This window comes from Seriola aureovittata, chromosome 14 (assembly GCF_021018895.1).
Source record: "Seriola aureovittata isolate HTS-2021-v1 ecotype China chromosome 14, ASM2101889v1, whole genome shotgun sequence".
Taxonomy (NCBI): domain Eukaryota; kingdom Metazoa; phylum Chordata; class Actinopteri; order Carangiformes; family Carangidae; genus Seriola; species Seriola aureovittata.
Genome location: NC_079377.1, coordinates 4884909 through 4910626, shown reverse-complemented (window position 1 = coordinate 4910626; position 25718 = coordinate 4884909). Strand labels below are relative to the sequence as shown.

The window sequence follows — 25718 nt, the reverse complement described above, 5'->3', positions numbered from 1 at the left end:
TATTGATTGATTTTACATATAGAACATTATTTACAATAATTCACATTGATCACTTCAGTTACTGTCTGAAGCCTCACTTACTGTAGTGGTGTTTTCACAACACTTTAAGTGTTAATGTACACTAAGACTGACCATGTGTTACTATGCAGGCGGAGTCTGCTGTGATATTAGCCCTGTACACATTTCTATACACATAATACCCTTGTAATACTTGGGAATATGAATAAACAACATCAGCCTCAGTTTTTCTGTACACGACTAGACACTGATGTTCTCACACTGACCTGACATGTTCTGGTCTCAGCTTATCCAGCACCATCTCGATCAGATCTGGTCTGAAGTCCTCCAAAAGGTACTCTGCTGCCAGAACCTCTTCAAGAGGGTAGTACTGAAACACAGAGCAGAAAGCTGATAGCATTGTGCTGCTAAAGGTGTAAAGATTAACTGTAAAACATTTGTGGAAAAGACTCACAAATCCTGAATTTTTCTAAGGCTTCAACTGCCCCTAGAGGGGACTGACAATGAAACAGTATGATTGTTAAAGCTCTTATCTTTTTGCTGCATAGATCTCAAATTCATAATTTAACACCTGAAAGGAGCCTTCATACTATTAGGAGAATGAGGTTTATAAGAAATGCACACCACACTTCACTGTGTTTGTGTATGCATGTAGGGGCTTCCTTGCCACTTGTTGCAGATGAGGAAGAAAAAACATAATTTGCACTGCCAAACCAGGTGAAAGAAAATTTGTGCAGTAGTGACTATTAGATACTTAATCAATGAGCCTTGCTGCGACAATCATGGAAGAATTGTTAATAAATAAATAAAAGCCTAATTCTGACTGTGCCACAGGAACAGCAGCACCAGACAGCCCGATGACGACAGCAGGTACAGATGCAATGAGCTGCATTGCGTCTCCATGGAAACAACCTTTGCAGATGGAGAGGAAACCTACATGTAGTAAACCGGCCACTTTGGAAGTGTAGCCACGGGGTCTCTCCTTGTCCTTGAACCTGAAGGCCACTTTGTTTAAATCCTACAGGAGAGACAGAGATGGAGGCTGTAACAGGTGAAGTCTCAACACAACAATAGTGACTTACAATTGAAATTTAGAAACAAGATTCTAGACAGGGAAACTGCACAGAAAGATATATATATATATATTTTTTTTTTTAACACTGTAGTATAAAAATTAACACTTCCCAGCTTGGTTTGACATGGCTTCATTTAGCAGATAAGAGGAGGAATATAGCTGAGAGGTTTGAATTCTTCAGCCACTGCTGCGCTATTAGTTTTTCCACTAAGCAAAAATAAGTGGGTCAAGATCGTCCTGCCACTCAGTCTGAAATGCTGTCGCTGAATAGACAACAGTAATTACCTTGCACTCCTCAAACACCCACTCCTGCGGCCCCTCAGTTCGCAGTTTCTGGATATATTGGAACATGTGGAAAATGATGTCCTCAACGTGCACTGCATTGACACAAAAATCACGCCTCAATTAATCTGTCACCCACACACATGCAATAACCACACTTGCAAATGATTATAACTACATGTCAAAAACATTTGAAAAAGCTGAATGAACATGTGGAGTCGCTTGTACTACTTACAGAGGCCCTCCTCAGTCAGATCCACATTGATGATAAAGAACATGAATCCTCTGGCTCCTTCTTTCTGCCCTCCAACAAGTGTGTTCACCCAGCCTAAAAACATCATTTTAGTCATGACTAGATTTTTCTTTTTCATTTTATGATGGAAAATTGGATAATCCACTTGGAAAACTGAAAATTATTCTGAATTAAAAAGTTTCAAGTGGCGGGTAATGACTTAACGCTGGTTTGGGTGTTTTGAAATTATTTTAAAACTCCAAAGTACATATTCCCATTTTTGTTGTTGCACTTTGTCTTTTTTAATGAAGAATATATAATTACGACCTATCACAATTCCTAAATGCTCCAAACACATTTGTCATTATCTTGCAGCTCTACTTTATGTTCTACCTTTAGATTTTAGCTCAGACAACAAACTTCCAGGTCCTTCATGGCCAATCAGATGTCCCAGATAATGCCCTGGGTTAGACTTGTAGTACTTCTGTAGGTCCGGGATGGGGAAGGTCACATACAGGTTCCTGATGTCTTTGATAGGCACCACTTTGTAGAATTGCTGTGACAGAACACAAAGAACATTAAAATCCAGCTGCTTAGAAAAAGCTACCAACATGTTATTAAAAAAATAATAAGTAAACAACAAAACAGAATTTGGTAACTGATAATAAAGGAATTTATTGTGGCACTACAAAATGCAAACAATTTCCACAGCACTGAAAATGTCTAATTAATCATATCTGGCCTTACATTACCACTCTAAAGAATAAAAACTATGGGGAAATAGGTAAGCGGCTCACTCTGAGGTGTTCTTCCTGGAAGGGGTGCTCAGGGAATTCTGGGATAGGCACATTCTTGTTCTCCACTTCTCCAAAAAGGTTAACCACCATGGAAGTCAACTCATCCAATGATTCTGTAGGTAATAAAAGGAGAAAAAAACATGTAGGTAAACCATTTTGACTTGACATGTTTGACTGTAGTCTTCCACTAAATCGTAAGCCAAATAACCTAAAACAAATCAACTAAACATGTTCACCATTAAAAACAAATTCCAGTATGCTCACAGCTGTTTCATGCCCATGACTGTTTTTTACCAATAAGGCACAAAGCTGACAAGACATTCAGCAGCTGAGTAACTCAGAACCACTTGGAGTGATTAATAATGGTACAATGCTCTTGTAATCACTTCTGTCTAACGGTGTCACTTACAATTCAGATAATGAGTTGTGTGGTACAAAATGTGACATTTCTTCTAGGATGACACAAACTGGTGACATTTCATAACTTGCTCTGCATTGGAAGAATGAAAAACACTGCCCACAAGGGGGTTGATTTTATGGTATATGACCTATGAGTGGCATACTAACACCAGAGTATATAACAACCAGTCATTCTGAGATGTTGGCGTAATTAATGTGATGATCATTAACAATTGAGACCATCTTTGAGAAACATGTCAGATGTTGGATTTATTTTAGGCTTTGTAATATCAGCTTGAGCTTATTGAAAAAATTAGTTGTCATTGTACTAAAACACAAAATATGTTGCCAATGGCAAAACAGGAAGAGGGTGCTGTACTTGCGCTAAAAAGGAAGCAAAGGTTTTAAGACTCTCACAATGACACAGGTTTACAAAAAGGTGCACCAAGACACACCAAGTCAAACTGACTTGCAGTTTTTGTTCCGCTTTGTCGTCTTCAGTGCTGTTAAGGAAGAGTGAGGGTTTTGCTACATTTAAAGGTTACATTTGTGAGACATGAACTCTTACCTCTTCCTAACACACACAGTCCCATGAGGTTAGAAGAGTAATATGTAGAGTGAAATGTCAGGAGCTCTTGACGGATGTCAACCCCATCTTTGGATGGTCTGGTTTCAAGAGTCAATTTGTTACCTGTAAGAGAAATAAATCAGACCAATGGATATATCAGTGTGTGAAGATTTGTACAATTGTAATGGTCAATCTTTGCCAGTCTATTGATAAAAGATCAAATTCTTTAGGTTCATCTTAATTTTCCAACTGCAATAATCAATAGTTTCAATAAATAAGATTCAAAAATATGAGCAGTGTGTTGACAGATCATAACAGTGCACTATGGGACTAGACAGACAATGATGAACAGGGTCAAAAAAATGAATATTCCCGTTTTTAGAACATGAAGGAATCAGCCAGAGAAACATCAGCATGGTCTTCTTGAGAATTGCATTAACTCAGAGTAAAAAAAAAAACACTGAGTTGTGATCAGGCTTCACAATGTCTTAAGAAAGCCTGTCAGGTACATGAACAAGCTGCACGCCTGCCAACCTTATTTCAAAAACAGCTGCAGCCAACATGAAGCATCTCTGAAGCAAATCAAGCGCCAGTGGTTGAGACTTTTTGAGACACAGAACAAAGCATCAACCTGGAGAAGACTATGTTAGTCTGCTGAGAGCACATGATTTTCAGGCCTGTCTGATCCTCTTCTATTCTTAACTGGAATTACTGTTATATAATTCAAGACTGCCATCAGGTGGTTATTCTGAGCTTGGAGCTACTCCAGGTCCATGTCACTCTAATCTGACAATTCAGTGAAACACAGAGTAAGCTCCCCTCATGCTAAGAGTTTTTCCTGCAACAGTTAAATGTCAGCTGAGTGAATCTGAATAGTTATTGTTAAGAGGCATAAAAAGCGCATCAAAATTTCACAGAGCAAAATATTTTTGCCCCAGCTGCTTTAGAAAATCATGTCCATGTGCTTTGCAAATTCATATGATGCCTAATATGTTCAACATTCATCGTAATGAGTTCATTAATAACCTGAATAACCAAAGTTAATAATAAATCTCTCTCTCCACCAAAACACCTGTCTTAAAAAAAAAAAAAACACACAACAGTGGTATCAATATGTACTCCTTATTTTCAAATATTATACAACTATAGTGTTTTATTAGTGTTTAAATACTGGATGAGCAGAAAGTCACAGTGAATAACACGGTCATGTTAATGCTGGTGTAAACACTGAAGAGTTTCTACCTGTTCCAAATTTACTGAAGGGGTGGTTGGGGTTGCCAGTGGCCTTCTCCAACTGAAACAGCCTCCAGGCATCATTCATAAGGTTCTTCTCATGCTCCGAGTCCACAGCATTCACCTCGCGGTCCTTACAGCTCTCATCAAACAGTGGGCACAAAAAGAACTGGGCAAATCTACAGAGATTGTAAAATGAAAACATTAAACAGAACAGTTATGTATGTACGTAGAATCACCATTTAGATGTACAATAATAGAATTCAGAGCTTTGTAATTTTAATCACATTAAGATTTAGACTTTGAGAGACAGCCTAATGCTGTTCAAGGTTAAATTAAGGTCGTTGGTGTGTACAGTAGAATCATTTCAAGACACAAAACGACATGAAGCAGTGAGGAAAATCCATTTGCATGAGGGTCAAATATGAGCAACTGCCGTGCAAATAAGGAAATGATAGCAACACACACATTTGAATGTTTTTACATTTACACCCCAGGTCAGTTTTTCTGTAGATGTGAAGATTTATGCAACAGACAGCAACAACCCACATCTAAAATCCTTGTTGCAGCTCACTAAAAATCTACTTCTGTAACAGCTGGTTGTTCAAAACAATAAACAGCTCTTGCAAAACAATCACACCATGACCTGTGTTTTGAAATGTGATCATATTATGGAGGCATTTGCTCTTGTCATTCTTAGTACAATACACCCTCAAAAACTCAGTCTCTAAGCCTACAATAAAATGGTGAGTCTAGAAAAAATGTTGCTCTTTGATTACAAATACGCAAATATGTTTATTGTCTTATTGGTGTGAAATAAACACATATAGTATAGAATGGATATGGTTAAAATAATGGGGCCAGCTAATGACACATATGATCCTTTCGGACACGAAGGTCTTCTATTTTCTAAGAGGCAACATCATCAATATTTCAGCGTACTGTGCGCTGTCCTTTCCCACCACTAAAGTCCAGATGGCCTTCACAATTCACTGGCACTGGGGAACAATTAGCCCTTGCCACAGAAACAGGTGCTTGGTAGACTATCATTCATTTATAAGTAGGTAAGCTTATCCCTATAGGTTAAATTCTGACACGGCCCGACTGTCCTCTCCAAACCACCACAGTTGACACGTGAGCAGAGCCCCCTGCTGTGGACATCAGTCTCACCCTGTGCTGGGGTTTCTGGTTTAAAGGGGGGTAGGAACTGTGCTGATGGTTACAAAATAGAGCATAATGAAACTGGGTCTTGTAACCAAAGACTAACAAACAATGACCTTGGCAGTATACTGATAACTAAACAACCACTTAGGTAAACAGATGCCGTACAGGGGTCCCAAACACAAGTGACTATGGCTGAATTAAGTACAAAAATTAATTAATAAAAAAACAATACAGGACACACCTAAGATATACTGTACATGTGATGTACCTATGAGGCCAGATTACTTTAAGTACAGGTCAAAATCCCATTAAAAGAACAGGAAATTACCTATCTAGCGCTCCTTGCAAGTGCTCATGGGATACATCAAAGTAGTAGTTGGTATGCTCTCCACTGGTGAAGGCATTGGAGCTGCCGGCATGCTCGCTGAGGAACTGGCTGTACTCATTCTCCTTTGGATACTTCTTTGTTCCCAGGAACAGCATGTGCTCACAAAAGTGCGCCAGGCCCGAGATATTCCCTGGGTCCGATAATGAACCTGTGAATTTAAGAAAACATGGCCACAGAAAATAGATCGATCAAGCTGTAACTCTTTCCTCATTACAGTTCTCAGACACAATATTTTCCAAGTTGGTTGGCCAGAAATCACAGATGTGTAATGGCACAAAAGTGGCTTCATTCATATGCACAGAGAATTACACTGTTAGTTGTTATTTAAGCAATCGTTTTATTCATCACAGTAAAACTGTACCTTAATCGTATCATGTTAAATAATGAAAAGTATGCAATGTAAGTTTCTACTATGCAAGGCATGGTCAGAATATTCAAATGCTGAACAACTCACCTGAGTCAGAGTTCAAGGGTCTAAAAAACTTGGTAGTGTTATTTAGTATTTGTTTAATCATCATTTACTGCTCCTACAGTAAAGCAACAATAGTCTGAGAGGAGTTACAACATTTTCATAGTGTTGTAAATGAGAGACCAGGTAAGTAGACAGCAATACTATATTTACAGGTTTATTCATGGCAACAGGAATAGTAGATATCGAAGTTGCTTATCCTAAGCACATGATAAGAGTTTGGGCAGCACTGACGTTACTCTGCGAAATCTGCAAAGGACAAAAATACTCACATATTTCCCTGTATGGAGGAAAGCCACATGAAAACAATACACGACAACCTGGCAAGACAATACAGATGAAAGCCCCTTACCTATGTGGACATCCAAAGCAGCTGAGGATTTGTCTGTTGTTGGGTCACTGATGAGCATGGCCTTAAGGCCATTGGTAAACGCTAGGCCCCTGTAAACCCGTTTGTCCTCGGGAGAGCGAATTATGTCACTAACCACCCTCTTCACAGCCGGGTCGGTCATTCTGAGTGGCAAGGATGACACCAGCCTGCAGTGATGGGAATCAAATGTACAGTCAAATTTTTTGTGCAGCTAGTCGTGTTCATGTTCATATTCTGATGTAACCCGACATGGTGGCTAAGGGAGAGTTCAGCACTGAGCATCTCTTTTAGATAAGGCACAACATGCTTTAGTGACAAAAATCATAAGTGACATTTGTATATATTACTGAAGCGTACATGACTAACAAATACTGAGTTAATACACACACTCATTTGGCAATTTATTAAGATCCACCAGATAAAACTAATACAGCCTTCCTGCTACAAATCCTAACTTCATGAAGGTTAGGGTTCGTGTTGTTCTACAGAGGTGCTGATTCAAGCTTATGGTCAATTAGGATTTGTATTGCAATTGAAGGACAGGTGTTTCTCTTATTTAGTCCCCCCACTTTATATCAGTGAATGTAATCTAAATATGAAACACTTTTGTGTTCAAAAGCACCACAAACTAAAACCTTCAAAATGATAACACAGTTGAATAAGCACATCTCTGAAATAATTTCAACAAAAACTGAACATTGAAACCTTCATGGCGGTATAATTTATTACAGGGATAGTATATTAGACTCCATTAGCTCCAGCTAGGTGTACGTAATAATTATATATATATATATATATATATATTCATGCTACGTTCGGGCCAGGACTGAGGTCAACTGTGACTTCCAAGGATTTAACATATGGCACAATTAGGTCAACGAGACATTCACTCAAGACTCGACAGAAATGAAATGCAGCTGATAACATCACTTATGTTGGCGATTTAATGGTCGATGTCGTCCATCTGACATTAAACTGCTTATTTAGATGTGCAAACGCAACGTCATTGTAAGCAACAGTTCTGAAATATTACCAATTAACCCGTAAAAATCACGAGTTGGTATAGCCATTTTTGACTAAGTACTTTTATGTAGAAAAATGCACTTAAATAAGGAAGTTGGTGAGACGTACCTCCAAAAAGGAAATTCACAATTTAGTTATTAGTAAGTTGATTAAAAACATGCATACAGGTGCTTCTCCGCGAGTATCGCAGGGATTAGCTATCGTAACTCGCTAGCTACAGTACGTAAATTAACCCCACTCACGGATGGGAAACTAGCGTTAGCTTGCTAAATTAGCAGCTTAAGCTCCGGAAAAGTTAACAACCATCCAAGTGTCAGTCGGATTGGCTTGTTTAGTTCCGTGTCAACGTTTAATTCACCACCGTTATGAAGTATACTATTATTCAGCAATTGTACAGATGCTCCCCACATAAACCGTTTTAGCTAACACCTTATGTAGCAACAAAGCTAACAGTTCCAATATAGCCGGTCAACAAACCGGCTTCAACGGCCCCAGCTGCTAACGTTAGTTCGGCAGCTAGCTAACTTGCCGTTTGGCGTGAAAATAGTTTAGTTACTTTTAACTAAAGGTTACGGCATTTGCCTGACAACACTTACCTAAAATCTTGGTTAAGATGGAAACCGGTACCTGCTGACTGGAGATATCTGGTATACTGGGCAGTTCGGTTAATGCACTTAAACATACTTTGCACCCATGGAAAACAAACCTTGGCTTTTACAGCGCCATCTTAGAATAGACACAAGTAATCAAACGTGGAACAGGGCGTAATTTACCATGGCAGGTTATCAATTCTGCAATGAATTCCACGACTGACTCGTGTAATCACGACGATGTCTATCAATTAGACATATACCAGAAGTTGAACCGATTAGCACATGGGAAATTACCAAGCTTATTTCAAAAAATTGCGTTGTGTCATTGATTCTGATATTGATTAGGTAGCCTGTCTGTGGATTACAGTTTACGTTCAGCGTATCAGATCGTGTTGCAAACCTTTTGTCCTGCGTATTCAGCTGTAGAGACAAGTAGGACTGACGAAGTATCAATTAAACTTAAAAAATAAAAACTAATACAAACATGTAAACTATTTCCTATGTGAAAAATTAAACTGACATAAGGTAGACTGGTGATGTAAATATTGTATTGGTATTAAAGTCTAGTAAGTCTAGTAAATCAGTCTAGTGTCAGCTGTTTTTTTTTTTTTTTGCCTAGGCCCCTAGAAGACTAGAAATCACCACTGAGTGACTTAAGTGACACAACTTATCTTCTCTATTGAAGTTTTCATTGTGTACACCTACTTCTCTGAGGGGATGGAGGAGCCAGTTGTTGTGTTCAGGTCTCATGGAAACAGTCAAATACCAACATTATCAGGTGAGGAAAACTCAAACTCATTTGTAGCAATAATGTGTTCCTCTCCAATCCCACATCTGCTTGGTTTTGGACAGAAGCGCACACAGATAAGTGTTTATGTTTGCGTTTGTGTGACCACACAAAGAGCTAGGGCTCATACAATGTTGTCACCAGACTCAGTTGCACTAAAACACAGTCTTGACTCAGTGTCTCAGCAGCAGTGGAGCCTCATCATTTGCTCTTGTATCAGCCTTTTTACTCCTTGTGGCTGTTTCTCTGACACTGCAGGTTGTAGGTTGGCCTAGTGAGGAGACACCCTACACATCTTGTTAACAGCCTCATGTATTGATTAAATAATAATTTTTTGAACCAAAACTACCGTCAATCCTAACTGTATCTGAAGTAAGAATAGTGATGGAACATGTGTTAAGGCGTGTCTACCTAGAACATGATTATCTGTCATGACTGAATGAGTAGGGACTGTTGCAACAAGTCATCCTAACTATCTGCAAGCTAAGTAGCCATATCAAAACAATATGTAAAAATGCATTCAAATTTTTATTGGTTGTTATGTTTATTACAGGCAATAAAATAAATAATTTGTGCCTATCTTGACTCAAGATAGGCCTATGTTCTATGCAAAAGAATAGCTGTTCTTTGATACATATCATTAAAGAAAAAAAATGATACCATAATATTATTGTAAAAAAATGCATAAAAACATGTTTTCATAATACTAATCTTAATGAGAGAGAAAACTAAATTAAATTGTGAAATTGAATGTATTTTTGATATGTTGCAACTGTCCCCAGGGTTGAGGTCAGTTGCTGAATTCTTCAATTCAAATAAATATTGATGATATGATATGTCACATGTAATCATCTTTAAATGTTATGGGTATTTAGCAGACACATGTAAGTTTAATATGTAAAAGTTTGCCCGGACTAGTCCAAATAGTCTCTGAGTAACTGAGAGAAATGCAAAAAGGTGTTGCAACCATCCCCATGTCTCCCCTAATGTCAAGATTGTACTGCCCTGCTGTTTGTAAATTCATTGTTCAATAAGGATATTACTAGTGAAAATAATGTACACATAATGAATTAATAAATAAATGTTTCTTTTAGACTTCTATACCAGATATATTAAAGATATGGAATTGGAGAGGCTGGATATTGGGTGATGTTTTGGTTTCTCTGGTTTACATAGAAGAACTATTTGTTTTCTTTTTGCATGTACAACCATTGGACATTTTATCAAAACAAAGAGAAACAAACTGAGCCAATAATACAATTACATTTTCAGATTAGATAAGATTTTTGTAGGTAATGAGATGGACACAGATTTGCTTTCTTTGCACCGGTATTGAGTTAATTCTAGTGGATTAACCTCCACTACCGTTTTAAAGCTTGTTGTATCAGTTGACATCACACAGCCACTAGATGGCGACAGATGTCATTACTTATATATTACATGACATTGATCATCCGTGACTGGAGACCCTCAGAGCAGTAATCGATTACTCTAGTTATCTCATTACTTTACAGCTACACATGACTGCTGAAAATAACTGCTATTATAACATATGTAACATCTTTTTACTAATAAAGACTACACACTGGATGTCATTTTAGGTGATCTTTTGACAAGCCTTTAGCAGATCGTTGTGACTTTTGGACTGTTAGACCTGTTTTTGCACCTGCAGGCTTAAAACAAAACACCAGAGCCAGTTGTCAGACGCTGTTTGAAACACAGTTTGACGCTGTTTGATAACTCCTGTTATCTGCCTCTTGTGTTTGCTCTGAAAGGGGAACAGGGAATGACATTCATAGGATTCTCTCTGCTCCTCCTCTTTTAAACCATTAACAACTACTTCTGTAAATCACTTTACACTCAGCAGTGAGAGGCTCAGACACTGCAGAGACTTCAGGACAATGGAGGAATTAGCAGGCAGACCAATCAAGAAAAAAGTTGTGGCAGTGGTGGGCGGTGGTTTGGTAAGAGGAAAATGAAAGTGAATTGTTAAATCACTGTAGATCTTGTCTTCTGATCTCTTGACAAAAATTTTTGGGAAGGACAAGGAAGAATTTTTTGTACAATGTGGAAAAAGAAGTGCATTTGCTTTTAAAAGTGTGGAGTAAAGAGTGTTTAGGAGTGGTTCTGCAGCCTAGATAGTTTTAATGATATATATTTAAAAGATAATTATTTATTATGTTTATGCATGACTGTGGCAACATGTTCAATGGAATGTCCATATTCCCCTTCACCCTTTAGGTCGGGGCACTGAATGCCTGCTTCTTTGCCAAAAGAGGCTTTGATGTTGAAGTCTTTGAAAGTAGAGAAGGTAGTATTCAAAGCTCATTTTAAAGTCTACTTTTCCACGAGTCAAATTTTCACATCACTTCCCTCTTTGAAGAACACATCCACACATTAAAATTACAATATTCCTGAGTAATACACACACATACACACAGGTGAATGGAGGCATTACTTTTTGAGACATTCAGAAACATTTTCTGTGTTTTTGGTCAGATATCCGGAAAGCCAAAATTGTGAAGGGGAGGAGCATCAACCTGGCTTTGTCTCACAGAGGCCGGCAAGCACTGAAACGTGTCGGGATGGAGGATAAGGTATGTTGATTAGGTATAGTCACTTTTAAACTAGTAAAGTGGAAATGAGGTAAGGTTTATCCCAGGACTGCAGTGGCATGGTGACCCTATCTTGCTTGTTTATTGGTCTAAAATGCAGCAAACAAATAAATGGGTAGCTTATACTTGTGTAGGTCATCCATTATTCCTGCCCATTTAATGTTACTATATAAGTCCTTCTACAGCACACATCATAGGCCAAAGTCAGGGCAGGCAGGTGGAAACCCTTCATTTTATGTTAAGCTTGATATTCTAATAATGAAATATTAAATATGTGATCAAGCCCCGGGGGAATCTGTCCACTCTCGTTTCTTTACTTGCAGTCCACTCAAGATGTTTTATTGGGGCATTTCAGGTCCGCATTCTTTTTTGTTGGTCCACATTTGCTGCACTGAGTATATAATGCATGCCTGAGAACTCTGCATCAGACCCTTTTCTTACACTTGCATGACTTTTCAGCCTGACAAAACAAGACCTGCTTTACAAGGTTTTCCACATATACTTACCACGGCAGATACAGAGTGGCCAAATGGACCAGCTGGACTGTCAATGCCATAGTAACCACTTTTGTATCCACTTATGGATTGCGACTCAAAATCCTATTTGTTTTTAAAGAACCAATGCAAATTATGAAATTCTACAGAATTTATCTTAAATTGTAATAGTACAGTAATCTGTTTTCCCCTCAGATTGTCTCCCAAGGAATTCCCATGCATGCAAGAATGATCCATTCACCAAGTGGGAAACAGTCTCCAATCCCTTATGGCAAGAAAGGCCAGGTAAGGCTGCCAGTGATGTAATGTGACCAGAGAAACTGAAAAAAGTCTCAGTTAACTATGTAACACTATAATAACTGATTAGTCAGCAGTAAGAATATAGTATACAGTCTAATGGTAAGAATAGTATATTAACCACATCAATACTATTTCCTATACTTTGTTTCCAATATTATTTACTACTACCACTTTTGAATACCACTGTTAAATGCTAACGAGAATATTCTGCTAGCACAGTGTTATAAATGTTTGGCTATTAGTAAACATAGTGTAAGAATTGCCTCATGTAAACTTATTCAGTCTGCAGATTAAACATTCATTTCTCAGCTCGCTTCACTTGTACAGAGGCACAAACAAACTACAATTAAACATGCACAATCAGAGATATGTTATGTGAAGTGACTCAAGGATGCACTAAATGATGATCAGCAGAAGTGACAATTTAGTCACAGTCGCATAACAACACAAGTCCGACTAAAATGAGGTTTGTGCGTCCTTAATAAACGTGTCCCAGTTATTTGTCTGTATGATTAGTTTGACTGAAAATAGTTTTTTTTAATTACACTGCTCCAGTTTGGCAGGGATTCTTAATCTGACTTACATGATGAAATAAAACAGAAATATTCAAGAAAAAGAGTGAAAGCTTGTAGAGGCATGGGTGTAGGGAGAATATTAGGGAAGGAGAGTATAAACCAAAAGCTTCCTGTTCCCATTTTAAATGAAGTGTGAAGCTGTAGTACGTGCAGAATTGCACTGTGATACAGACTGTTCTCCTTCCAGTACATCCTGTCAGTGGACCGAGCCAATCTGAACAAAGAGCTGCTAACAGGTAAGAACATCAATAGTGTTATGTAATTCAGACAAAACCGTTTTGGAGCACTAACACTGAACACGAAGTCATAGACTGTGCTAAAATAACCAAACTATAGCCAAAGGGAAATAGAGAAATTTAACATTCAAATGATGTATTGTCCTACAGTGTACAAAATTTGACTCATAAAGCGTTTTAGCCCCTTTCAGATCTTCTTTAATCTGATGACATGTTTTTGTCTTGTGTCTGAACAAGCAACCAAGCCACATAAAAAAGGTTTTTAAAAGTTATTAGTAGCAATCTTACTTATTTGGATCTAGTAACATTTCAAGAACACTCTCAACACTGTGCAAATATGAACTGAATGCCATCAGATGAACATAGAGGCTGCGGCAGCACAAGGTGAAATATGTACAAACGCAGAGATAGATTAAATGCACATCTTGTAATGTTACCACCTTCTAAAGGACTGTAATAAACATTATCAAAATCTTCCTCCCACATGCACAGAGAAAATAAAATCAGTTGAATAAACTTTGAAAAATAATGACAGAGCCAATTTTAAGATTCTTCTCATTTTCAATCAGGCAATAAAAAACATTTTTACGCCTAATACAACCACATTAATTATCCTTCCCTATATTTGATACCAACTGCATGGATGAATCAATGAATATTTAGCAAAACGCTTTTTGTGGCATTTTAACTACCATTGTGCAATTGTTCAGCTCTCGGTGATGACTTCTAAATGTTCCAAATCTCACTATAGAGTTAACTACTTAGTGTCTGTTCAATGTGTGTGTATTGACTGGAGGAACCATGTCTTTTACTGCTAATAAATCCAACTTTTTATTTCATTGAGGAAGAATGTGTCTTCCTACAAAAGTTATGGTATCATTTTAAAGGATTACCCTTCCATTTTACAGTGAATTAACACATATTCTTGCATTATATATATATGTATATCTTCAATACATTCTTAATTCATGAACTCTGCACAAGGCTCCAAGTTGAAAGACATACTCTTTCATCCCACCACATTAGGCTGTTTGCTTGCGCTGAGCCTTATCCACTGCAGTTACTCCCTGTACGTTGTTAGTCTTTAAACTGCATGCGTACGTCTGGCAAGGTCAGGGGTTGTGTTAGTCTTTTCAGGCTAAAAAGGATTTTGCCTAATATTTAATGAAGTGCCTATGTATATGCTTGGAGATAATGTGTGACAGCATGGGGCTGTCTTTAATTAGATTGCCTCTGTGTGCTGAAAGATCTTATCAGGGCCGATCCAGACTCCTGGAATTAATACAGAAATAAAGATTTTGGAAAGTGTGACAGCTTAAACATCAGTTTCCACAAAGCGCAGATACACTGACTGCTTGTTATGTAGTTCAGGAGATTTGTCCTAATCAGCATGAGGTCACTCCCCTACAGTGGGGGATTGATTTAACTGCTTGCGGACAGGCTGTGTCCTTTCTCCATTTTATTAGAATTGCAAAAGTTTCCTGTATATTTTAACAAGATATTACCTGTCACTACACTGCTGCTGTTATGTCATGCCTGCCGTGTGATATAAGCTGTTTTTGTGACCACAGAGGCAGAGACATATCCAAACACAAAGCTGAACTTCGACCACAAACTGCAGGACTGGAGTGCCGAAACAGGGCTAATGACCTTTGTCAGGTAAATAGTCACTGATCTTACACATGTTCACAGCACGCACACTCACAGACGCACACACACACACACACACACACACACACCCACACACACACACACCACACACACACACACACACACACACACACACACACACACACACACACACACATACATAATGTATAGAAGGTTAATCCAAGAGGAGGATCCGCTCATTTGGATTCTTAACTTTATTGATCATGTCCCCCTTTGTCCCTGCATGTAACCACATGTGGCCTTGTACATGTTAAGTGCCTGAGGCTTGTGATGGTGATAAACATGTTGCCTTTGAAGGCTTGTTTGGCCGTCCTTGAGGTAAATGTGACACACAATTTACAACCCAATTAACACTGAAAAACCTCCAGCTCTTTTTAGTCATCGGAATTAGCGTACCTATGTGGTGAATTATTAACACAGCACGCAGGAGCACAAACTCAGTTTAATTGAATTCAGCCTTATCGTAATTGTGTAAAAATCCATTTTATGTGTTTATTGTTGCTTCTGTTTTTTTATTTATTTTCTGTATGCTTGGTGGTCCAACTTGCACCCAGTTGAGAATGTGGATCAGAATGAGTCACCGTGCTGCTTTCGCTGCAGCGAACACACATTTTAAGGCACTTTAACTTAATCAGTTTTTGCTGTGAGTGTGCCTCGAATCCAAGAGTCACCCTGGTGAGCACTTTCCACATCCAGGACACAGCCCCACCCCTTCCCCTGTAGTTGAACTGTGACAGCACACATATTTGCTCTTTCCGGCTTGTGAAATTAAATGTACACGGAGAGACTGATGCCACTGTGATAGCCACTTTCCTCCCATAGTAGCCAGGAAATGTTCCGAAATAGCCATCAGATAGATGTACATGACCTGAGCTATAATCATACACCAGCTACCTTATTGCTGTACATATAATAACATGTTGATGAGGTCTTAGAATATCAGTAAACATTGTTTGTTATCTGATTCAGTTTTTGAGATATGACATCTTTAGGTGGAAAGCTGTAGCACAGACACAATGTGAAATCAGCATCCCAGGGTGAGTTCATTGTCTCTGTAATTAGGAAACCAGATATTGTCAGACTCACTAGATCAATTTACAAACGTATTGGTCGCTATGCACATTCAGTATTTTCATACAACTGTAATTTTTATGTCAAAATAAAGCTGGTCATTGAACTAAAAAAGATAATAGGAAGCTGTATATCAGTCTTCTGTAGTATTTATTCTTACATATGTACATGTATAGCATTAACATTTAGCCACATTAGTAGTGTAACTGTATGGATGCAATGTGGGTGTTTCGGTTGGTTGTCCAGACTGAAATACGTCAACACTTATTGCATGGATTGCCTCAAAACATTGTCCAGACTGTCCCCAGAGGATGAACCCTAAAGACTTTGGCCATCCCCTGAATCCTCCTGTAGTGCCACCATGAATGAGACATTTTTGGTATCGAGTGAAATATCTTGGTGGATTGTCATAAAGTTTAGTACACAGCTGTGAGGAACACCCAATATGTTGCCCTCAGGATGAATTTGAACATCTTTGGTCAGCCCCTGAATTTTACTCTAGCACCTTCATCAGGCCACAATTTTGATTTTTTTAGTGCTAGTGTTTAGTGCTAATTAGCAAATATTAGCATGCTAAATTAGTAAAGTGGTAAACACAAAGGTACATAAACATTCTGTATCTGCAACAATCAGCCAGACACTATTGTCAGTGGGATTAGTACGCTAACATTAACATTTAGCTCAAACACTACTGTCTGAGTACAGCTAGCGCTGCTAGCATGGCTAGTCTTATTTCAAATTAAAAAAGTGAAATGTGTGAAGACCCAGTTCAGACTTAAGCATTGTGAATGCTTTATGTTTTGACTTGCTCCACCTGTGACCTACACAGCCCCCACAGATTCATACAAGATGTGACCTTAAATGGATAAATAGTCTACATATAGTCATGTTTGGGGTGTAGAACAATTAAAATGAATAACACTCTGCAATGTTTTTTGTTAATGTGTAAATAATTAAAATGAGGTCTAAAGCAATGAATCCATTATAAAAACATTATGTGGACTGCAAGGATCTTTGAATAAGATCATAGGATGCTTAGAAAAAATTCTGATGTACTTAATATTGAAGTAACAGATGCATCAGCATTTCCACTTGGGTCATAAATGTGTACTGGCCTGTGAACAGCGTCAGATCTCAGAGCCAACATTTAACTCCCATGTAGCTTCAGGCACCATGACAGGAACCATTTCCATATGGCACATCAGACTGTGTCTGGGGATGTTGGGAATATTCATGCTTGCTGCCTGAAGCAGCTCTTCAATACCATCAGCAGATGCACCAAACAGTATAATGTGTTTGTAGTTGTCAGAGATGCCATCGTCATGATCACCATGGCTCAGAGCCAAATTAGCCATTACTGTTCAATGACTATGTTATTCAATTTTGTAATCTCCATTTGAAAAAAATATTATGAGATTAAAAAAACAACCTTGAAATGTGGTAAATCCAATAAGATATGAGAATACAAAATGTCAGTGGCCTAATTTCACACTGTACTTATGGGATAGCCAAAAAAATCAGCAACTTTAATTGAACTCCTGCAGAAGAAAAATCCTCTACGTTCATGATGAGAGAGAGAAGTTTGAGAGGGTCGAACTCAAACACACAGCTCTCAGTCTGAATCAAACCCAAAGCACATAGCCGCTGAATATATTTTAATGTTTAATAATGTATGTATAATTATTGAGGAAGACTTTTTACATACCTGAGTGCCAGCCTGGGTGAAAGGTGGGCAGGAAATTGCTTCTAAGAAGTCTAATGAATGTCTGTGACCAAAATGTTGCCTTTGCTCATTAAATAATTAATGCGTAGACTTCTTATGGGTATTTGTTTAATATTAGGGTTCCTCAGGCTATGCATTAATTTGCTTGTTAAATCAAGTTAAGGTCTTGTACAGCTAAGTTATTTAGCTTATATCCAAATATATATATATACAGTATATTGAAGTGAATTTGTCATTTTGCTGGTTTGTGTCTCAGGGCAGACGGATCCAATGACCAGATCAAGGCCGACCTAATCGTAGGCTGTGACGGAGCTTTCTCTGCCATCCGCAAGCAATTCCTCCGTCGCAGCCGCTTCAACTACAGCCAGACCTACATCCCCCATGGCTACATGGAGCTCACCATGCCGCCCATCGATGGAGAGGTCAGTCCTCTGTACAGTCCCCTCTGTTTAATGTGGGCGGTAAGATGCTGCCAGTATCAGACTCACAATTTGTTGGCACAATTGTCTTCTTTATTTCTTTTTTTGTTTGTCCCACTTTCATCATCTTCAGTTTGCCATGAAGCCGAATTATCTGCACATCTGGCCGCGAAACACATTTATGATGATCGCCTTGCCCAACTTGGTGAGTGTGAATTTTCTTTTTGTTCTCTCTTGTGTTTTTCAAACTGCACCTGTAAATGAACATTAGCCTATACAAGATGTTCTTTTGTGAGGTTATTACGTCACATCATTGGCAACCATTAGCTGTAGCAGACAGACAAAAGTGTAATTTCAGGGCATGATTGACCTCTGGCTTGCCCTCATAGAGTTAATTAGCCTACTTTACAGTAGAGGCTTAACCATCAGAAATCATCTGAAAAACGTCTTGGCTCCTGAGGATCACCCTGGATTAAACACAGCAGTTGTGTCCTCCTCATCTGTTGCTGACTTCTCTTTGTCCCTCCTGTCCTTCCTAATTCCACAATGATTTTTCTGCATGGCTGACTCAGCACAGCAGTTTTTGCTCTCCTCACTGAGGCCCGGTTAAGGCAGCTGACTTTGAAGTACATTCGCACTGTCACTCACTGCCCTAGTTCCCAGGAACACATTAGAGCTGAGAACAAAACAAAAAAACATCCTTGCTGCTGTGGATACCATGGTAACAGAGATGGTGCTAAAAGGTCTTCGGGGAGGACTTTGTGATGTTGATGGATAGCACCTGCTCAGATGGGCAGATAATGACACGCCCATAACCTCAGTGTACTTTCATCCATCACTTGCACTGGGTGGACTTTGGCTATTACGTCAGCACTGATGATGGAAGATTCTGTAATGAGGATTTTGCAGAGAGGATTTTGCAGACGTGACTCTGTATAAAAACTGAACAAATAATAGAATATGCGTTCACCGAGAACTTAATTACAAACAGCTGTGCGCCCACTTATTCATGTAATTATCCAATCAGCCAATCATGTGGCAGCAGTGCAGTGCATAAAATCCTTCAGTTAATGTTCCATCAAACATCAGATTGAGGAAACAATTTGAGCGTGGCTTGATTGTTGGTGCAAAGACAGGCTGGTTGGAGCATTTCTGAAACTGCTCTCCTGGACGACTCAGAATAGTGCCAGTGTTGGTGCTGACAGAGCAGGCTACAGTAACTCAGATAACCACTCTTTACAACCGTTGTGAGCAGAAAAGCATCTCAGAATAAACAACATTTCCAACCTTGAGGTGGATGGGCTACAACAGAAGAATACCACATTGGGTTTCACTCCTGTCAGCCAAGGAGTGGACACCAAGCCTGGTCTCATGAATCTGGGTTTCTGCTGAGGCAGCAGATGATAGGGTCAAACCATGGACCCAACCTGCCCTGAGTGTTGTTGCTGACCACGTGCCTCCGTGTTAGCAGGGTAATGCTCCATGTCACAAAGCAAAAGTCGTCTCAAACTGGTTTCATGGACATGACGATGAGTTCAGTGAACTTCAGTGGTTCATTCTTGACATTGGGAAAACTTATCTGTAATAAATTACTCCAAAGGGAAAGCTTACTTACCTCTCTGTTCCTGAAACACTTATACATATATACATTGGTACTTAAAATTTGATACTAATACTTTTGAATGCAGGACTTTTACTTGTTAGTGTTTCTACACTGTGGTAAAGTGTAAGAGTTTTGAAGACTTCTACCACCACTGGCGACCATGTTAGCATGCTGATGTGAGCATTTAGCTCAAGTCACCACAGTGCCCAGTGCAGCCTCACAGAGCTGCTTGTATGGCTGTAGACTCTTGTTATTACAGGGCTGTGCCGACATCCTATTGCTGGAACAGTGGGCTGTAAATAGTTAATCTTGTAAAGCATCTCGTAGTGTTAGTGTTTAATAAATGTTATGTATGTAAAGATGGTTCCATTTAACTTGGCAAGAAAGCTGTCACAATGGATTGGAGAGCTAACATCACTGTACACTTTTTTCTCAATTTAGGACAAGACATTCACCTGTACCCTCTTCATGCCCTTTGATGAGTTTGAGAAGATCACCACAGGAGATGAAGTCATTGAGTTTTTCCAGAAATACTTCTCTGACACAATACCACTAATAGGAGTGTAAGCCCCTCTCTCTCTCTCTCTTTCCCTTCTCCACTGTCTGTTATCTCTTTCTTACCCTCTGCCTTTATCTCCTCATCCAACCTGCCAGGCCATCTCAAAAACATTTTCATTTCCCATCATCCTGATGAATCCAGCCACATCCAGAGCAATCACCCATGAAGTGTGAAATTGCAGACGCACAGTTACATGGCTTTGTGCAGTGCGGTTTTAATTAGAGATGAACCGTATGTTGTGGGTGACGGACGGATAAGGGGAGGCATGAGCTGTAGAAACGCTCCAGGCTTTCATTCAATACACTTCCTCTCTGGGTTGATTGTATTTGGAGTGCTCAGGCATAAACAGCTGAACGCATGCTTTCCTTTTCGACGGTTTAACTTGTGCAGTGCAGACAGAGCATGGTTGTTTTAGCTTATTCAGTCGTGACAGATGTTTTTGTAGGAAGCAAATACACAAGATCTGCTGTTCTGAAAAATGCAACAATCAAAATGAACCACTCGGTGAGTTTGTAATTGTTTCATTTCCATTTGTGCCTCGCAGTGATGCACTCAAGAGGGATTATTTCCGATTGCCTGCGCAGGCCATGGTGTCTGTCAAGTGCTCCCCGTATCACATTAACGATAAATGTGTCCTGATGGGCGACGCAGCCCACGCAGTGGTGCCTTTCTATGGGCAGGGGATGAACGCTGTGAGTATCACTAAACTGAGGGCAAGAAAAGGCAGCAAATAATTAAAATGGAAACTCATTCATCCGTTCATGCTTTACAGGGCTTTGAGGACTGCATTGTCTTCGACGAAATATTGGAACAGTTAAATGAGGATTTCAGTAAGTGCTTTTTTAAATGAACGAAGATTAAAGGAGATACAGAGGATAAACTGATAATTGTTGAGGCTGTTTTCCATTGTGTATCTGTGCAGGTGCTGTACTGCCCGAGTATACCAGAGTGAGAGTTCCCGACGACCATGCAATTGCAGACCTGGCCATGTACAACTACATTGAAGTAATGCATATTAATTTGATATGATTAATTTAACCTCATGTTTTATGATGCATATCTCTATGCAATGCTGCAGCTATTTAAATGGGATTAATGTGTCTATTAGAAATTGATTACCCCTCCTACTTTAGAGGTAGTGACTCCAACTAGTGAGATATTTTACTTAAGACAGTTGCAATATCATAGTTAGAAAGTAACAATATTCCAATATATTGCTCTATTACAAGTGAAACAAGTTCACTTGAAGCAATTATATTCATATAATAACATATAATAACAGTGGATCAGTTAGCTGTTAAAAGTGGATGGTGTTGCTCATAGTTACAAACCCACAGAGAATCATCACCAAACTCTGCAGTTTCTCCGTGCATTGTTTTAGCTTCTTTCAGCTCATTGTTTTGGTTTTTCGTCCTGTGACTTCTCTCCTCTCTGCTTCAGTGTCATTGTTTTCAAAAGGCGTTTTTTAGCAAATACACACCCACTGGACAGCACCTGTTCAGCACCAGACAGCAGACAGACAAAGTTAGCTACTAGCTGGTGAAAGTAGTTTAGCATTTAGCAGCTAAACAGCCAGATCCTACTTTTGCCACATTTTTTTTTACTGTGTAGTGATAACTATAAATCATCTTTTACATGAAATCCTAATCTGAAAAGTAAATACTCACAATAGCTGTGAAATAAATGCAGTACAAAGTGGAGTAAAAAGTACAAATTAAATGTTGGCAAGTAGACATTTGAAGTAGTATAGAATGTCAAAGCATAAAGAAAGTACAAGTAATACTTTAAAACTGCATATAAATACAGTATTACAGTAAAGGTACTTACTCATAATCTACCACTGGGGCTGGCTTAAGTAATGATGTGCAACCGAGACTGATTCTCTCTATCAGTTAGTGTCAATCAAACAATCACCTGACTCGGATTCAGACATACTTGTCTGAATCAGTCACTGGTCGGATCATCACTCTGTGAGTCTAGTGCATTGTGAACTCCTCCACAATCTGCTCTAAATCCAACTTCTCTGCTCGTTCATTCTCACTGTAAAATATAACCAGTTCACTCAAAAAGCAGAAAGGTGCTGCAAACCTCTCTGAATGTAGAAGGGAATGTAGAAATGACAGCAGAAAGATCCACTGTCAGTATTTTAGCATTTAGCGTTTAGCCGGACCCGGCACACACCTGGTTGGTGATGCAACATGGCTGGTGTGTTTGATTTGGGACACGAGCCTCGGATGCGGAGTTGTGCATCACATCAGCAGCTTCTTCTCGGCTGCAGTTGCTCATTTGGCTCTTTTCAGTTGTTGCATTGACGCGGTTAATCATAAATCTGTAGATGTATAGAATGGCCATTTATAGTCATAAAATAAAACATAAATAGTCATGTCCGGTTCTGGGTTTGCCAACTTCAAAAATCAGTTGATATTTAAACTTTCCATCACATCTGACAGCTGGACAGCTACCTGACTATCTGCCCTTTAAAATCCATGCACTCAGAAAGCCAGAAATTGTCGCTAATCTTACAGATCTCAAAAGTAACCACAGCACTTTGTGTTAACTTAATCCCCTTCTACTGCAGCTATGCCCTGAAGAGTAGAGGAGATTGTGTGGCATTTCTGATATAGCTGTAAGAACTATTTAACAAAATCAGAATATAAAGGCCAGATGGTTCCCGTCACTAACACATGCACTGTTTTGTTTCGCAGATGCGAGCACATGTCAACTCCAAATGGTTCCTTTTCAGAAAACATGTCGATAACGTCCTTCACTGCATCATGCCAAAGACAATAATTCCACTTTACACAATGGTAAGCATCCTAATAAAAAAAATGATTGCTGTCACTTTGCTTTGTCTATTACAAAATCCAAATCATTCTCTGTCCTTCACTGTCTCCAGGTCACTTTCACTAGGACAAGATACCATGAAGCCGTGAAGCGCTGGCATTGGCAAGACAAAGTAAGACACCTTAGACACCTTCATACACTTAATTCTTTGGGGGTATTTCATACCTTTGAACATTTTAGTATTGTAATTCAGGGCTCTTTTGAAGTCACAGTATTATCAACAGCAAGCATAAAAAGCGGCTGTAACTCTCAGTGGGTAAACACTTTGCCTTTTAGAAACATTTGATTTATTGTACCACAAACACAGCTTTGCTGCACCAAGAAATGTTCCTGATTCGTCCCACTTGGCTGTAGCAGCCAGTTAGTCCTTGGCACTGTGTTGAATTGTCAAATGTGACCTGTCCCGGTGGCGTATGCACTAATGGACCACTGTCAGATGGACAGTGGGGATTGTCACAGCCTCCCTTGTAAAGTGTTTAAACCCGTAGGGATGTTTGGGCAAAGGGTGAAATGACCTCTATGGGGGGGAAGAAAAACTACTGCATGAAGCAGCATATGCAGTAGCAGAGCATAAGTGTTAACAAAATAATAAAATAATGCAGTATTAAAAGATAGAGGTCAGCCGCAGGGAGGGCATTGTCTGCGTTTTAGCCAAGTGCAGGGAGGATGGAATTAAAAGGTGAAGATCACACTAAACTTTGAAGATTATATAGCTGGATGTAGGAAAAAGTATGAGGCATTAAACTTTTGCTCAAAGTTATAGAGAAAACAGATTTCATCAAATATGTTACGATATCCCAGTCACATTATTTTACATAAATTATGTTAAATAGGTTGGATGTTTTTGATTTAAAGGGATAGTTTGGGTTTTTTGATGTGGGGTTGTGTGAGGTAGTCATATATAGTCGGTATATTACCTGCAGTAGATTCTAACCAGCGCTCCCAGTTAGGAGATCCGACCAAGGGTTACCGGCAGAGTGGCAGAGCACGGGGCCATCAGAAAAAAACCTGTTTTAGTGACTTTTATTGTAGGTTTGTATGAGTTTTCATTGTAGATTCATTTTTACATATTGAGGTTATATGTTATTCACTGAATAAAAGGTTCTATAGGTTATACCAGCTGTTATTTGGAATTAATTAGCTAGAAATGTACAAATATAACACTGCCATTGTTTACTTACAGAGCCTTCCTTTCCACAAAATGATCTTAAAACTATAGGATTTGAATAATAGAGTGCACCAGAGACATTGAATAAAGATAGAAAAGGTTGTTTACTTTGCAGTCGGGAATTCATTTACAAAGCCTAATGTGAAGGTGTGAGGAACAAATCAGTTTGCGTGCATAAAACTGGCAAAAGGATTAAGATTTTTTTTTTAAATTTATTTCACAGGTGATAAACCGTGGCCTGCTGTTCAGTGCTACAGGAGCTGTTTTGGGAGGCTCATACCTGCTCATTAAAAATCCTCCAGATATAAACAAGCTCATCATCCCTGCTGAGAAAATGTGGAACAGGCTTCTGGCCCTACGGACATCTTGAGCACTGGCAGGCCCTCTGATCTGACAGACAAGTGTTAAGACTGGTGTGTTAAACACTAGAAGCAATTTAGGGGGTCTGGATTTTAATTAGAGTTTGATTGAGTCCTCTAATTCACAATGAAGGCCCTGCTAGGCAAATTAATGTACTGTAGTAATGATTGTTGAAACTTCCATCATTATATATATCATACCATTATCCATCATAATGATTGATAATATAATTTGAACTGTAACTGATTTGGCTGGAGGTCTCCAACAGCAGATTTTTTTAGTCTTTAGATTTGATTTTCATTCCATCATCATCATTATTTGCACAATTTTTAATTTTCAAACAAAATGTCAGTATTAAACTCAGGATCGGGGGCAGGGCCAAGGACAGTGGTTCCAAAGTGAGGTCTGGGGACTACCAGGGGTCCTTGGAGGGGTTCCTGGGGGTCCTCAGCAAAAAGGGGAATAATTTATTTTCACTATAATTCAATCCATGAATAACACAATGACAGAATGTATGACTATTTTACTCATGGGTTTCAAACACTTTCTATAAGAATGGTAAAAAGTTTAAGTAGCACTGGTCTGGGGTATATTTGTATGAATTTATTCTGATGCTTATAAGAATTGCAAATAAATAATAATAATAAATGTTCCCCCAGTTCATAGAGATTATCATATTTTC

The 25718-nt window shown here is 38.9% G+C and overlaps 2 protein-coding genes across 3 annotated transcripts in view; one reads left to right on the top strand and one right to left on the bottom strand.

The window, feature by feature from the left end:
- Positions 1 to 8761, bottom strand: part of ide (insulin-degrading enzyme) — a 32171-nt gene extending 23410 nt beyond the window's left edge. Inside the window, exons 1-11 of one of the 2 annotated variants that reach the window (XM_056395506.1) lie at positions 8615 to 8761; positions 6978 to 7162; positions 6097 to 6304; positions 4614 to 4783; positions 3372 to 3494; positions 2405 to 2517; positions 2001 to 2163; positions 1611 to 1703; positions 1379 to 1470; positions 956 to 1036; positions 285 to 388 (exon numbers count right to left, since the gene is read on the bottom strand). In XM_056395506.1, the coding sequence (XP_056251481.1) occupies positions 285 to 388; positions 956 to 1036; positions 1379 to 1470; positions 1611 to 1703; positions 2001 to 2163; positions 2405 to 2517; positions 3372 to 3494; positions 4614 to 4783; positions 6097 to 6304; positions 6978 to 7162; positions 8615 to 8700 (1418 nt within the window). In that variant the 5' untranslated portion in view covers positions 8701 to 8761. The remainder of the gene's footprint in view (positions 1 to 284; positions 389 to 955; positions 1037 to 1378; positions 1471 to 1610; positions 1704 to 2000; positions 2164 to 2404; positions 2518 to 3371; positions 3495 to 4613; positions 4784 to 6096; positions 6305 to 6977; positions 7163 to 8614) is intronic. The other variant, XM_056395505.1, reaches the window with a different exon arrangement.
- A 289-nt stretch (positions 8762 to 9050) lies between these two features.
- LOC130181360 (kynurenine 3-monooxygenase) lies at positions 9051 to 25688 on the top strand. Its single transcript, XM_056395520.1, has 16 exons — positions 9051 to 9389; positions 11263 to 11362; positions 11640 to 11709; positions 11898 to 11995; positions 12703 to 12792; positions 13570 to 13618; positions 15190 to 15277; positions 18340 to 18505; positions 18636 to 18707; positions 20547 to 20668; positions 21209 to 21356; positions 21437 to 21494; positions 21587 to 21669; positions 23370 to 23471; positions 23561 to 23620; positions 24900 to 25688. The coding sequence occupies exons 2-16, from the start codon at positions 11300 to 11302 to the stop codon at positions 25044 to 25046; spliced, it is 1416 nt and encodes a 471-aa protein (XP_056251495.1). The 5' UTR covers positions 9051 to 9389; positions 11263 to 11299; the 3' UTR covers positions 25047 to 25688.
- The last annotated feature ends 30 nt before the right edge of the window (positions 25689 to 25718 follow it).